Source organism: Suillus bovinus, assembly GCF_016758785.1.
Source record: "Suillus bovinus strain UH-Sbo-P2 chromosome Unknown EDB93scaffold_79, whole genome shotgun sequence".
NCBI lineage: Eukaryota > Fungi > Basidiomycota > Agaricomycetes > Boletales > Suillaceae > Suillus > Suillus bovinus.
Window position 1 is genome coordinate 23,961 of NW_024542135.1, and position 13,295 is coordinate 37,255.

General features: G+C 47.7%; 6 protein-coding genes across 6 annotated transcripts; 4 read left to right on the top strand and 2 right to left on the bottom strand.

The window, feature by feature from the left end:
• Positions 1 to 101: 101 nt before the first annotated feature.
• On the top strand, positions 102 to 284 carry EDB93DRAFT_1093112 (uncharacterized protein; the record flags this gene model as incomplete). The annotated part of the gene is made up of 1 exon (XM_041446485.1): positions 102 to 284. A coding segment is annotated over one exon (183 nt), but the record flags the coding sequence as incomplete, so codon positions are not given.
• A 1,322-nt stretch (positions 285 to 1,606) lies between these two features.
• Positions 1,607 to 3,450, top strand: EDB93DRAFT_1173788 (uncharacterized protein). The gene is made up of 3 exons (XM_041450431.1): positions 1,607 to 1,807; positions 1,858 to 2,403; positions 3,207 to 3,450. The coding sequence occupies exons 1-3, from the start codon at positions 1,679 to 1,681 to the stop codon at positions 3,366 to 3,368; spliced, it is 837 nt and encodes a 278-aa protein (XP_041303212.1). The 5' UTR covers positions 1,607 to 1,678; the 3' UTR covers positions 3,369 to 3,450.
• A 474-nt stretch (positions 3,451 to 3,924) lies between these two features.
• EDB93DRAFT_1242782 (uncharacterized protein) lies at positions 3,925 to 5,300 on the bottom strand (the record flags this gene model as incomplete). Its single annotated transcript, XM_041452060.1, has 3 exons — positions 3,925 to 4,845; positions 4,873 to 5,168; positions 5,213 to 5,300. 3 exons carry the CDS (start codon positions 5,298 to 5,300, stop codon positions 3,925 to 3,927), a joined length of 1,305 nt encoding a protein of 434 aa, XP_041303213.1.
• A 1,842-nt stretch (positions 5,301 to 7,142) lies between these two features.
• Positions 7,143 to 8,617, top strand: EDB93DRAFT_858566 (uncharacterized protein). The gene is made up of 12 exons (XM_041457719.1): positions 7,143 to 7,284; positions 7,354 to 7,382; positions 7,442 to 7,472; positions 7,534 to 7,566; positions 7,631 to 7,707; positions 7,771 to 7,825; positions 7,885 to 7,980; positions 8,049 to 8,165; positions 8,223 to 8,263; positions 8,311 to 8,336; positions 8,387 to 8,505; positions 8,559 to 8,617. The coding sequence occupies exons 1-12, from the start codon at positions 7,266 to 7,268 to the stop codon at positions 8,573 to 8,575; spliced, it is 660 nt and encodes a 219-aa protein (XP_041303214.1). The 5' UTR covers positions 7,143 to 7,265; the 3' UTR covers positions 8,576 to 8,617.
• A 529-nt stretch (positions 8,618 to 9,146) lies between these two features.
• Positions 9,147 to 10,177, top strand: EDB93DRAFT_1173826 (uncharacterized protein). Its single transcript, XM_041450432.1, has 4 exons — positions 9,147 to 9,531; positions 9,585 to 9,696; positions 9,750 to 9,859; positions 9,919 to 10,177. The coding sequence occupies exons 2-4, from the start codon at positions 9,589 to 9,591 to the stop codon at positions 10,091 to 10,093; spliced, it is 393 nt and encodes a 130-aa protein (XP_041303215.1). The 5' UTR covers positions 9,147 to 9,531; positions 9,585 to 9,588; the 3' UTR covers positions 10,094 to 10,177.
• A 1,256-nt stretch (positions 10,178 to 11,433) lies between these two features.
• EDB93DRAFT_1232786 (uncharacterized protein) lies at positions 11,434 to 13,272 on the bottom strand. Its single transcript, XM_041451306.1, has 5 exons — positions 13,083 to 13,272; positions 12,970 to 13,034; positions 12,895 to 12,918; positions 11,850 to 12,841; positions 11,434 to 11,798 (listed from the first exon to the last, which is right to left on the bottom strand). Exons 1-5 carry the CDS (start codon positions 13,150 to 13,152, stop codon positions 11,774 to 11,776), a joined length of 1,176 nt encoding a protein of 391 aa, XP_041303216.1. The 5' UTR covers positions 13,153 to 13,272; the 3' UTR covers positions 11,434 to 11,773.
• Positions 13,273 to 13,295: the final 23 nt, after the last annotated feature.

Sequence of the window (13,295 nt, forward strand, 5' to 3'; positions counted from 1 at the left end):
CTTGTATCCATTTATAGCTGCTATGCTTTACTTTGAGGCAGGTCCTCCTCAGCGCTGCCCTCATTGTACGTCAGTTGAGCCTCGAGAGCTTTTTGGCCTAGAGAGCAATAAAGCGGATGGCGATTCAACGTTTCGATGAAATCAAGGAGGACAAAGTCAAGTTTAACGGCGCATGTATGGCGCAAGGCACCTGGATATTTGTCGTTGGATTGCCCATTTATTCCCCTCACTTTGATTGCAGGCTGTTCTGCACCCGAAGTCGTAGGGGGCAGGCAGAATCCTAGGTGAAATCGCGAAAAATAAGAAAATAAACACGAAGACTTTCCCAAGGGAGTATGGAGCTGGAATCGTCATCCAGAGTACGCCGTTCGATATCCTCCTGCTACGAATTTATGTTGTGTGTAGCTATGCGCGTGAACTCGGCATCTGGGACTGGAATCTTCAGTCTCGCCGGATTCTCTGGTGCACTACCTGTCTCTGCAGCAGTTGCGACCACCGCAAGCCCTCTTTTAACCTATGTTCTATTTCGACATGTAAGTTGAAATTGAATTGTCTGACCAGCATAATTGATCGTATCACGAATTTGAAATTACTTTGCAGGTGTCAGGAGTTCCTCATCTGTGACAATAAGAAATGGCAGGAGTACGAGAGAGTACGAGAGGCCCGGGTGAGTTTTCGAATATGGACCTTCGCCTTTTATATTGCGACGGAAAGTCTTGCCTGCGGATAGTCCATTGGCGACGGGGAGCATACCGTTGGCGTCGGGGACATATTGTTATCCGTTGGCATTGGAGAATCTGGTTCATTATAGGATTTCCTTTTGCTTTTCGGTGCATTCATTTTCCTGCCGTTGGAATCGAATATGTGACTGCCGATCCCAAATTTTCGCTCCCGTTGGGACGTGTGGCTGGCAACCTGTCGGTTCCGAGAATCCGGTCCCGTTGAGTTGTGCTGGTGTATCGAAGCACTCTGGTCTTCCAAAGTCGTACTGTCAGGGGGCAAGTAACTGAATCGACCTGCCTACAAGCTGAGAAGTCATTGTGCTGTCGATTACAAGTCTTTCCAGCACTCGCGGCAAATGTAATAAGCTGTTCACTCCCCAAGTGGACTATCGGTGCCAGGAAGGATTAATTACCTTGAAGCGGCACCCATAGAGTTCAAATCCTCGTTTTCGCGTCCGTTGGGTATAGCTGTTTGTTCGCCGTCGGTGCTTCCAGAAGAGACGGTCCTCATTCCTACCATCACATCCGTCGGATGTGTATTGCAATTTGCAAACGGTGGGTGCTTCATCCTAGAACAAATCGTGTCTTCTGCCCACGTGACACGTGACTTTATGCCGGATCTCCAACAAATACTATCCCTTACGCTCTATTCGTGACGGTCCACAATTTCGTGATTTTTGTCTGCAGCACTCAACTTCAATGTAATTACTTAGCTACTTCACTCAGTATATTCTATATACTATATACTAGCATATTCCAAGTGGAACGAAACAAATCTGTTGAGAAATGGTGGAGATCATGTTTTCAGCGTGACAGCAGCCAAAATCACGATTTCAGTGTCACCTGCCGAGGCTGCCGACGTCGGACATTGAATTTAACAGCGTGTTTCATTGCAGCTGCAATCCGTGAGCGCGTGAGCAAGTAGCGAGCGCTGAGCTGGGCTCAATCGCTATGCCATGGGACGTCACCGAGGCAAGCTGGCGGCGTCTACTGACCCCGAGTACGAGTCCAGGATCCAGGCTGCACTCATGGGTGTCACAAATGGCACTTACAAGAATATTACAGTAGCTGCAAGGGCACAAAAGGTATGATTGTGTATTTTTCGAGTTCCTGCAGTGCTAATTTTATTGTACAGGTCGCACGGCAGACTCTTAACGACCGGAGCAAGGGTCTACATATGTCTCGCAGAGATTTTGCCAAGTCACAGCAACTCCTCCAGCCATCGGAAGAGGAAGCTGTCAAGGACTGGCTGGCTCATGAATCTGGTGCCGCACGCCCTGTGCACCCTCGTGATTTACGTGCCCGGGTCAACGAGATTAGTGGAAGGGTTCCCGGAAAGCATTGGCATCGTCGTTACCTCGCTCGTCCCAAGAAGTCTATTTCTACTCACAAGCCACGGAATCTTGACCCGAAACGTGCTCAGAACTTCAACAAAACAACTGTTGATGGATACTTCACGCTTCGGATCGACCTCGATAAGAAATATAATGGTATTCCCGCAGCGCATAATTGGAATATGGATGAGAAGGGCAATCAGATGGGAGGTGGTCGGAATGGTGATGGGTCAAAATTTATTTTTGCAACCAAGGACCGTGATTTCTACCGTCAACATAGCGATAATCTAGAACTTGTGACGATTTTGGAATGTGCAAATGCAGCTGGTGCAACAATGTCACCGTACAGACAGTCCTGCAATGGCCTCGGGGAGCTCACTCATCACACGCTCAATTTCGACTGGATTGCAATTTGAATTTGGACCCGCAAGTCTTCCCGCAGTCCTGTCGTATGATGACGTGATGAACAGTGATCGTGAAGACTTATGGAGGAGCATCCAGTTCCTCTACGGTCAGAACAAATCATTGTTCGAGATGTATTCAATGCAGAGTGCACGACTCGCTGCCGCTCACTGCACTCTCGCAAGCCATCAAATTTCAATGCTGAACCAACGGCTGGCGAATAAGACCCAGAAGAAGCGTCAGAAGTCGAAGAAAATTAACGCCCGTTTCGTCACGCACCCAGAGCTCAGAGAAGCATTCGAGGCTGAAGAAATCGAGCGCATTGAGAAGGAAAAGGTTGAGGCAGAGAAAGCTGCCCAGAAAAAAGCCGAAAATGATGTTCGGCTCTTGCGCATTGAGGAAGACATCAAAACGAAGGTATTTGACGGCTCACTATCATCATACAAGCGCAAGGACGACCTCGTCACCATTGCCGGCGCTCTTTCACTATCCAGGGACGGGACAATGATTGAACTGACTGCACGAATCAAAGAACATCTTGCAGAAAATCCTGACTGTGCCAGTCAACCAAGGTTCGCGGGACTTCTCGGTGGCAAACGAACGAGCGCTGCCACAGTGTCGGCAGCTTCAACTTCGAGGCGACAACAGAATTTGCCGCCAGAACTTTCCACAACCCCCAGTTCCTTCCAGCCTGGGCACTTGCCAGTGTTGCCACCACCACATTCCACACATCCGTCTTTTTACACTGGTTTCAGTGTCCCTGCACCACATCCACCATATTTTTTTGCTCAACCCGCGCATCCGAGTCCGAGTCACGGACTTCATAATCCATCTACTAGTATGCATCAATACCCACATCCACATACATTCCCTCAGCAATATTTTACACATCATTAATGATTGCATTTAGTTCTATATAATTTTTCGGTACATACTGTAGCTCACAGACTTATAAGTAGCGTCCTAATCAATCACTGTTGAAGTTCACGAATCCCGAATCACGAATCACGAAGATTCTAACGTCTGCTGAGCGGACTGTAGATTCGGCCAGTGTGACTGTCCGTTACTATTCGTGACCTGAGTGTGACTCACGAAATTGTGGACCGTCACGAATAGAGCGTAAGGGATAGTAAAATATTCATTCCGAAATCTAATCGTGTCATTCACCCCCAACCCTAGTACTGACGGGATCTCTGTTCCCTCAGAGCCTTGCCAGTCCTGGGAAGGGTATGAGTAGAATGTGCGATGAAGGTTTCTGAGATTATGATGTCATTCGCTGCTCACGCACGTTTCTTATCTTGACAGTCACGGAGATTTTCCTAGTTTCTTGGTACTAGCATCAATGGTTATTTCAGTATTCTTGAAAATAGATCATTTAGCATTTGTTTGGCAGAAGCAGATACTAGTACATTAGATAGCAGACACCAGTGTGGAAGTTGCGTACAGGTTCCAAAGACAGTCACCAACTATGGCCTACAAACCATTAATCCCTCCTCGTACAGACCCACCATGTACAGTGAGCCAGTCCTCGAATCCCTCAGCGTCGTGCAGGATGTTCCAAATACACTTCCATCGCTCTGGAACAGTGTTTCTACCTCCCATCTTTCACTAGCGGGGACAATTTCTGATACCGACAATGGCGCACGTAAATCATATTTCCTATCCGCCGCATGTGCGCTCTTCGCAAAATGGGTTTTTTTTGAAATAGGAGTGAGCGAGACGGCCCAACTTGGTGCGCGCGCATCTGTTTTATTGGCAGCGACGGCAATGAGAGACGGGAAATGTGGATGCCCCGTAACGATCAGGGTGCCCTCCTCGTCAAACATGATGTTGTCGTTGAAGAAGGGGAGGTTAACGGTCTCCCGGTATTTGAGTGCATTTGTAGCTACGTCGCGGTCGTAGAAGTAGACTTGACCGAGAGAAGTAGAAGACAGTGCGAGAGTCGTGCCGTCTGGGGAGATGGCGACGCCATTGGCAAAGGCCACACCGAGAGCGGCTATTTCGTGCGTGACTGTGCCATCAGGATTAACTGTGACATGTGCAAGCCAGCCTAGGGGCAGTGCAGCAACACTCTCAATCAGCGGCAGGGCAGGTGCAAGGGGGAAAGGAAGTCGACGAGTCATGAGATGGTCATTACTGACATAGAATGACGTCTCGTTGGTGATGGCCAATGCATTAGGAGACACAAACCAAGGCGATGAAAGTGTGCGTTGCCAGAGTGCATGAGTTGGGGTATCTGGTGAAATGGTAAAGTGCTCGATCGTTGTCTCTTCGCGTGCGTGATTGACTACATAAAGAACAGATGGGGCCCCATCCTGAGAGGGCGTGATCTCTAGCCCGAGTGGGTGGAAGTCATGTCCTTCCGGGTATTCATCCAACTCAATACGCTGCAAGCTATTGTCCACTGTATCAACCAGCCAAAGGTAGGCCCTTGGTTCGGGATTGCGCAGGGGGCCCATGACCGTGTTCCATGCCTTGCGGTTGGGGTCACACCCCGCAATAACAAAACGGGCAGTCACAGCGCCCTCTGCATCCAGGTGGTCCCAAAAGGTCATATCTTCACAGTAATCAAGGGTATGGGCTGGCTCCTGAAGAATTGTGCAGTGTGTCTGGACATCGCCATTTACATAGTATGACGGGGGTAGTGCATGAAGAGTGAAGATGCCATGTTTAACGAGACGACCACTCCGATAGATGAATGTTGCCTGTACTAGAAAATGAGACACGACCTCATTGCCTGATTTGAATACATACTAATAGTACAGCAATGAGTGCAAGTACTCGGGAGAGCATGACTAGCGTTTAGACTGAACCGAACTTGAACATGCTTCAAGATCTGCATGCTCGCCAGAACTAGTTTAGTAGACTTACCTATATGTAAGATAGAGCAAGTGAGTTGTCCGGCGGCGGCGCACGCGCAACAGCGAAGTACAGAATAATGGGGAAGAGAACAACAACTTGCTACGGCAGTCAGTGCCACGGCGGTGACGTTATACTGGCCCACTAGTCAGAGTTCAATCAAGTTCAATTCAATTATTGACCCCATGCCTAGTCGGAAGTAAAAAACTACCGATGAGGCCTGGCCTTCATATATACACGTGTTTGTGTTGAGCTTTTTTTTTCCACCAGATGACATCTCCATCTGAGTCTCGGTCAGGCCAACCCAGATGGAAATGACGCGGCGTTGATGCGACAGCGGCAGCACTCACCACGTACGGATCGGCCGTAATATTGTCGCTCACAAACACAAATTCAAAGTATGTTGCGTCGATTCATGTTTTAGGTTGAATTTCTCCCTCATCTGCGCATTCTCAGAGGATTCGTTTTCTCGCCCAGACCTCCAGAACAGATTTCGTTTACAAGCATGAGCTTGACAGCATGCCCTGAGCTTCATCTTACCGTAAAATTTCGCATCTGGGATGCTCCTAGCCGACTGTACCGAGCTCGATCGGAAACTTTAGTAACAGGCTGGTGTGCCGCGGCGTGCGCAGTCATAACTCATATGCCGTGATTCAAATCACTTTGGGAGATGTCCACTTTGGCCTACCGCGACAGGCGATCGAACTATAGCAATGATTCGCTACAATGCAAGCCCTGGAAGAACTCGATGTTCCAAAGTCTGTCATGTCTTCATCTCACTTGCCTTTTCCCATTTTTTGGCCCACTGTTTTATTTGCATCACATATTGTAAGTTGGTGCGCATCCTGCGCCTTTGGTCCGAGACGTGTTTCGTGCTCTGCAGACACGCAGGATTTACGGCAATTCACCTTTGTATGTTGCGACAACTGTACTCCGAATCATCGCACGCGCTTATCAATCAGGTACTCGTAACTTATAAGTACACCTCCGCGGACGCGAAACTACTACTACTACTACTACTAGTAGGTTACCATCTAGTACAAAACAACATATGACGTTTCTGTATCTTAGGTACGAAATGTCAACTCCATCGCATAATGTGACTCTTTCTGATCATCTTAGATTTATCTCCAGAACCACTCGATCAATATCGTCCAGACATGGTGACCCTTGCATTGACAGTGCCCTTTTTTGAGCCCGATCCTTGTTTATCGGGAGAAGCGTCCTTTCTAATAGCGTTTCACCTCTCTAGGTGTGCACCCTGAAATGGTCGATGCGTAACACATATAGCGCTGAGCTTATTTTCCACTGGGAACCTTCGCCGCACTAGACAATTCAAGAGATCTATGGAACGTAATATCAAGGAATGGTTCGTAACCGAGAGTCAGGAGTTTACCATTGGCTAATTAGTATTCGCGGATAGCCCTAGTGTGAGAACATGGGTGTAATGACCTCGCAGATTTCCGTACGTCTTCTCTTATATCAATCAGTTAGAGAGTGATGTTCGATTCGTCGGGATAAATTTTATGAGTTCTTCGTGGCAAGCGACTCAAACTGACGCACTCCCAGGCTTAAATGTGAGTGCAAGTCCTGCTATCGAATCCAGATCACTGATTGGCCCTTATCCCAGTACATTTATGGTGCAGTCGTTTTCCATGATCAGTCTTTCAACTTGAACGGTTGATTCCTTCTCCCGATAGTTGCACTGATCACGCTTTGGGTGAGCTATCCTAGCAGAAGTTACCCCAGTATCGGCAGAAACTCATGTTTATTTGAATATCGAGGTATATGACTACATACTGTGCCTGCCCGATTCAGTACGTATAAATTTACTTGAGCGTCCGAGTGCTCTGATATGTAGTCGGTGCAGGTCAATTTTCTCGCCGACTCCCGATGGGGGCTCAGCACATTTCTTTATCTAACTTGCAGCCACTTGCCACTTGTCTTCATGTCACTGAATATGCTCGGTAAGTGTCCAGTACACATTCTCATTTTTACCTCCCTCATAACGTGATATCTTTCACGATTACTTTCAGTGGTTTTTCAGCCTGGTATCCCACTCCACGTATGTGCAACCCAGTCGAAGCGTCGCAGACGTTGGAATTCAACTCATCCCAATCATAGCTTTGCCGCTCTTATAATATCGCTAATACCTGTCAGTTTGGTAGTACTTCGCCGGACACTGCGTACTGACACCATGTTCAATCTTTCATCAGATGCAGGGATAGTGATATTGACTTGTGCTGAGTGTGCGTCCAGCAACCGTGCTACTACCAGCAGAGATTCTGGGCTCTAACATTTGCACTGATTCAGGCATCTTCGTGGTCAGAGCATATGCAGTATGGGAACGGGGGAGATGGTTCGCGGCGCTGGAGACTTCTACAGTTATTGTGAGGCAATATATGGAGGCTGTGACCAACTCCAGATGACGATATCTGATTCATCTTTTGCAGGCCTATGTAGTGCTGGTTACTATCAGCCTGCAACAATTTAATTCGAGAGTCGCAGGTGTGTAGAGATTCGGGTTCGACTATTTGCCTGCGTGGTTCCTTACCTCTAACATACAGAACCATGCTGGATACCTGGCATTAGTGGATATCTGGATAGGGAAACAAGCACCAGAATATATATAGCGTTTGGCTTGGTAGCTACGGGCCAGTCACGTACGTATTGGGAGCTACTGCTATCACGAGCTTGAACTGACTGCGTGCCCACATGCACATTATTTCAGAAACATTATTGCTTCTGTGGTATCGCGTCATCAAAGGTCTTGGTGGCTGGGGCATGGACAACCGACTTATGCGTGGTCTCATGAGAGATAATCTGGTGTACTGTAGCTGCGGCATTGGTTGGTGCTTACAGATGAACGAATACATCTCGCATATTTACTTGCTAATTGTTCCAGCTTTTTCTATCAGCGTCATTCTCACCACAATTTTTCTTCCAGTGAGTTAATGCATACATTCGAAGCCGCCCCACTAACAGAGACGTAGTTTCCAGTCGGACACATGGTTGCAGAGTTTGTCCATGCTCACTTTGGAGGAGGTGATGGTTACTCATTCGGCACAGGATTCAGGTTGTTGTTCAAGCTATGTTGGCCACGCGAATGCATAGGAACTTCTGGAGATCGGACCGTGCCTTTGGTGGCATTCCCACCGATATCTCGCTCACAACATGGATGATAGGAGGTCTTCATTTCACGTGACTGTTCACGATCGCACCTGACGCCGAAACGATGAAGAGAGAAATTTGCTTTGAAGCGCACCCGGCCATTACTTATGGATGTGACTATTGTGCAGGCTCTCATACGGACAAATGCCAAAGATGGACGGATGCAATATCTATAAACGAGTCGAGTCGAACACGTACTGCCACATGTAGCGTAGATGCTTTTATTATATCCAAGACTGCAATGCCTCATGATTCAATGTACCAGGTCTGACACGGTCATAGCGTAGTGGCTAGAGTCTTGACTCACAATTATGTAGTCCGCTGGTTGTAGTCCGTTGATACCGCACCCCGCCTTGGAGGTTTGGCCTTGGTTTCCCATGCAGTCTATGGACGGTTCACTAGTCATTGACCACTGATCTGGAAGAATGCAATGATATAGGAACTCCAGACATACGCCCGTTTGAAGATATTCGAGAGCGCCTCGCTCGATTTTGAGGATCTTCGCCAAGGGTCTCCGACGTTCTAATCCACGAGACAAGTTTTCATAGATGAAAGATAGTCCCTCGAGAAAGACTCATATATAAGATGATGAACGCTTCCAGTGAAAATCGACTCAAGCAAAAAAACAACTGAGGATGCGTGAGAAAAATACCCGAAGTCCCTTTTGCAATCTCATCACGCTTCTGAGTCGACGCAAGTGGTATATCATGTATACGAATGGGCGTACTACATGTACTTATACTTGTAGGACCTATAGAATCTAGACAGGGACTGTGATCATCTTCTAAGCTATCACATCATGGGTCAAATCCCTAAATGGTCCACTTGGCCAGTCCACTGCGGCTATGTAGCGCTCTGATTGTTTGCTGCACCACCCACATCTCTCAATAGAGACCTTTGCGGATCAAAAGATTCAACAATGGTTCCACAGTTCCGTCTGGTATATATTCAGCTCACCCGTTGTCATTCCAGTCTACCAGAGCCCCTTACTTCCTTCAAATCACTTAACTCACTATTTTTGATCGCGACATAGACTTGCATTGGTACGCACTTTTGCTTTTAGAACTGGTGCCAATCTAACATATGGCCTTGATAGCATCATGTGTAAATTTGTAGTTCCCATTCGTACTTGCTCGAAGTGCCACCAAAACGAGCCGCTTTTCAACGAGAAGGAAAGGCGGCTGTCGCATGTCATTGAAAAGAATGAGGTACCGCAGTCATCTATGCTCGGAAGTCATGGGACTCATTGCATTCCCGATAGCGAAAGCCAACATACATGACACCTCCCCAGGACTGCTATTCGCGGTGGTGTGTCTTCAGCAGTGAACACCCTGTTACTTGCCACTCCTGTTGGATCACTTGTAAACAAACGTCAGTGGCAAATTTTCTCTTGTTGTTTATAAAGAGCTTGATGTATTTCACGTTACTAGACATGGCAAAACACGCGAGATTCGGGGTGGCTCACCTTCGTATGTTTGCCACAACTGTGCCTCATGCCCTCGGCGGTGTTGTCCGAGGCAGCCGCTTCAGGACGTGGGCAATGGCATGCTTCGTCGACGGGAACTTGGTTGGTTTGCTGGGTCAACAAGATCCTCCGCCAAATAATATCCGGCGCATGGCGTTTGTATATACATTTGTTACCCACTGCGAAATAATAAATCCATTCATACGCCGTTGCTTTCAGACTAATTTTTACTCGGATCGGCGATTGACCACTTCAGATCATGACCTCAGCATGATCTAGCAAATCATTGCTTTGTACTGCGTTCGAGGCTTGCCTCTTAAATATTGTCGATGTGTCATGACTAGTATGGCACCTAGGTGCCCGGAAACGTCTGATACAGCCAACTGATGGGCACATGTATCTCTTCGGACTTGTGATCCTGAGCTTATAATCCACTATCTAGCACCAGGGTTGAAGAATACTGGTCAATTAAAGGCATACACATAATTAACACTACACCACTCGCAAGATGTACATGGTATGTCTTCTTGCATAGGTCCATACCTGAGCCATCGTGCATGGATTGCATACTTATACCATAGACTTGGAGCGATGACGACTCGCATAAACTAGTATGATCATGAGTGTAGTGGCAAGTGACTCAAACTGAGCCGCCCTCAGGCTTGAAGTTGCGGAATCACTGAATGATGGTGTGCTCTGAGGGCCAAAAATGAACGATAGACGGACAGACGTGAATGTGATCATCGTGTATATGATACTGCTGACTCGCTTTTCACCATCCCTGTTCATCACAAACGGCAGCAGGAGCTAGAAAGCTAACAAAGTTCTGCCATACCAACAGCTGCATTTAAAAACCACACGACAGATACCGTTGTGTACGATACACAAGGCGCTTCTCTGCGAAAAATCATCTCGAAACAGCGGAGGGTGAAGATATCAGAGGTATTCACGAACTCGCCGGAGACATTCAGGGCTCGGGCCAATTGAATCAGGTTTTCCAAGCCTCCCTGAGAGAAATGTTAGCGCAAGAGGCTCCCGCGGCACCAACCGTAACTGGATTAAGCGCAATACCCGCGATCGATGCCAATATTGGTTAGTACACACCGGCGTTACCGTCGAAAAACAACCAAGGAGAACTAAGAATGTAGGATGGCTGCAAAGGGTGGGGAGCAGACGATATGTTTTGATAAACATTACATGGATCAGGAATCTTGATCAAACTTCGAAAGGGATACTGACTGGTCGGACAGATGACCTTCTCGCGTTCAGGCTAATCTTCATAAATTCCCGGAAGCGAACAACGACATTAAAACAAAACGGCCTGAGACGCCTGATTGGCGCCCAGCGCAGAGGGCTGCAGATGGGCGTACAACTTTTGAAGGACCCGGAGAAATACATCATTCGATGTATTTAGTGCTCATGGAGGCAAGCTTCAAGTTGCACCAGAACTTGTAAAGACTCGAGCGGCCTTTACTAAATCCCTCAAATGGCAAACGTGAGTCTTACTTCCAGGCAGGGTGCGAGACGGTTCACGAAAGCGCGGACCCCATTAACTTGCCTTCGGCTATCTGCGCATGTATCCAATATCGCCAGCATACAATACTACCTACTCGACGTTTAACAATAGAAAAGATCTACCTAAGTCAACCGAAAACTCGGAGTTGGCTACAAAAAGGTAAATAAATGGACATTATGATGATCCATGATGGTAAAAAAAAATGTGTCGCAGGAGGGCAGACATACAGGATACAGGTGCTCAGATGACACCGGAAAACGAGAATTGATAATAAGGAAAACAGATAAGACAAGCAGATGTGTGTTCAGAATATATTTGGGATGAATGATCTGTATTCTCATCAGCAAAAAAGAACAAGAGTTAGATAGATAAACACTTACACTGCACTCATTCCAATCGCGAATGCCGCAACGCCCCATGCAAATGATTTTTGCCTTGGCTCCAGATGGAACCTTCCAATCCGCTTGTTTGTTGCAATTTGCCTTTCCTGCACTTCTGGTTCCTTAAACTGGAACCTAAATTCTGTACTCTCATCTTCATCATCCCTCGCGCGCTTTAATGTCTCGGTCTCCATCAATGGCGTATCTCTCTCCGCCTTTAACCGCTCAATCAATTCTTTCTGCTCGGCTATGTCCTGAGACATATTTGGGTGCGCAATTGCAATTGTCTCCGCCTCCTCTTCCACGACAGTCTCGTCAGACCCCCCTGGAGTAGTAACCTCAATGATCCTCACGACTCGAGCAGATGACTTGGGCTTGGGAGATTTGGTCGTCGGCGAGGTAGGTGCCGGTGAACGACGGACCGGCGAGCGAGGCGCTGGCGACTTGGGCTTGACGGGCGATTTGGCAGGCAAGGAGGCTGGGACAGGTGCTGGACTCTTTGTCCGCGCCGATCGGCGTGGAGGAGGCAAGGTGGAAGGCGCAGGATCTGCCACCGGTACGGGAGAAGCTTCCCGCCTGCGTTTGGGGGTCGGAAGTGTGATTGACGGAGCAGGAGTCGGGAGTGTACTACTCGCAGCAGGAGATGATCTCGGCACCGCTTTGGGTGTCGTTTTTGTCGAAGAGCGACGGTAGGCTGCTGAGGGGTCGGGAGTGGCTTTGGCGACATGGGGAATGACACCTCCCAAACCATATGTTTGTGCAAATTCAGGAAGAAGAGCTACTTCAGCGCTGACCCACGTTCCAGCAAGACGCACTATTGCCGGTTCCTTAGCGGAGCCGTTATTCCCAGTGAGATCGTATGTATCCTTTACCCAGACAGTTTCGCGGCGTTCATCAGCTTCAGAAGCAGTGGGGAAGGCGGCCCGGAACATAGTAGTCAGACTGATGGCACCCGTATCAAAACGTCTCAAGATGAAAGCATGACCGCCAGGCTAGAAAAGATTGGTTTATCAACTATTATCAAATTGGACTTAACCGAACATACTGTAGGAATCTTCATGCGCCCCACCTTATGAGGGGTCAGGTTGTGTGATAAGGGTGAGATAATCGGTAAACGTACCAAAACCTCATGGCCATCGCGATCGAGCGATTGATACTTAACAGGAGGCAATTTAGAGAGGTCGACTAGGCGAGGGTCAGGATGCTAGTCAAGTATTTTAGAACAGAACTCACGAGAAGCGATATGAGGATTCTGGTGTTTGAATGGAAGATCTGGTCGCGGTGGTAATATTGTTGGAGGCATCGTAGATGGGTGACAATATGAAGTATTGACAAGTTAGAAGAGATACAAAGTCAAAGTGAAGTCAAGACTTGGGAAAACAGAACCGTAGCTGCAAATATAAAACGGTGTCACGTTTAAAACGCGCCGTGCGAAAATCAACACTT

Bases quoted from the DNA above. Each gene is read 5' to 3' on its own strand.
- EDB93DRAFT_1173788 (XM_041450431.1), top strand. From the start codon at position 1,679: ATGGGACGTCACCGAGGCAAGCTGGCGGCGTCTACTGACCCCGAGTAC. The intron at 1,808-1,857 runs GTATGATTGTGT...TTTATTGTACAG, and splicing joins TAGCTGCAAGGGCACAAAAG to GTCGCACGGCAGACTCTTAA. The intron at 2,404-3,206 runs AGACAGTCCTGC...CTTTTTACACTG, and splicing joins GTGCAACAATGTCACCGTAC to GTTTCAGTGTCCCTGCACCA.
- EDB93DRAFT_858566 (XM_041457719.1), top strand. The intron at 7,708-7,770 runs GTGAGGCAATAT...CATCTTTTGCAG, and splicing joins TGGAGACTTCTACAGTTATT to GCCTATGTAGTGCTGGTTAC. The intron at 7,981-8,048 runs GTACGTATTGGG...ACATTATTTCAG, and splicing joins GGTAGCTACGGGCCAGTCAC to AAACATTATTGCTTCTGTGG.
- EDB93DRAFT_1173826 (XM_041450432.1), top strand. From the start codon at position 9,589: ATGTGTAAATTTGTAGTTCCCATTCGTACTTGCTCGAAGTGCCACCAA. The intron at 9,697-9,749 runs GTACCGCAGTCA...CATTCCCGATAG, and splicing joins ATGTCATTGAAAAGAATGAG to CGAAAGCCAACATACATGAC. The intron at 9,860-9,918 runs GTCAGTGGCAAA...TCACGTTACTAG, and splicing joins TGGATCACTTGTAAACAAAC to ACATGGCAAAACACGCGAGA.
- EDB93DRAFT_1232786 (XM_041451306.1), bottom strand. From the start codon at position 13,152: ATGCCTCCAACAATATTACCACCGCGACCAGATCTTCCATTCAAACAC. The intron at 12,919-12,969 runs GTACGTTTACCG...ACCCCTCATAAG, and splicing joins GCGATGGCCATGAGGTTTTG to GTGGGGCGCATGAAGATTCC. The intron at 11,799-11,849 runs GTAAGTGTTTAT...ATGAGAATACAG, and splicing joins GCGATTGGAATGAGTGCAGT to ATCATTCATCCCAAATATAT.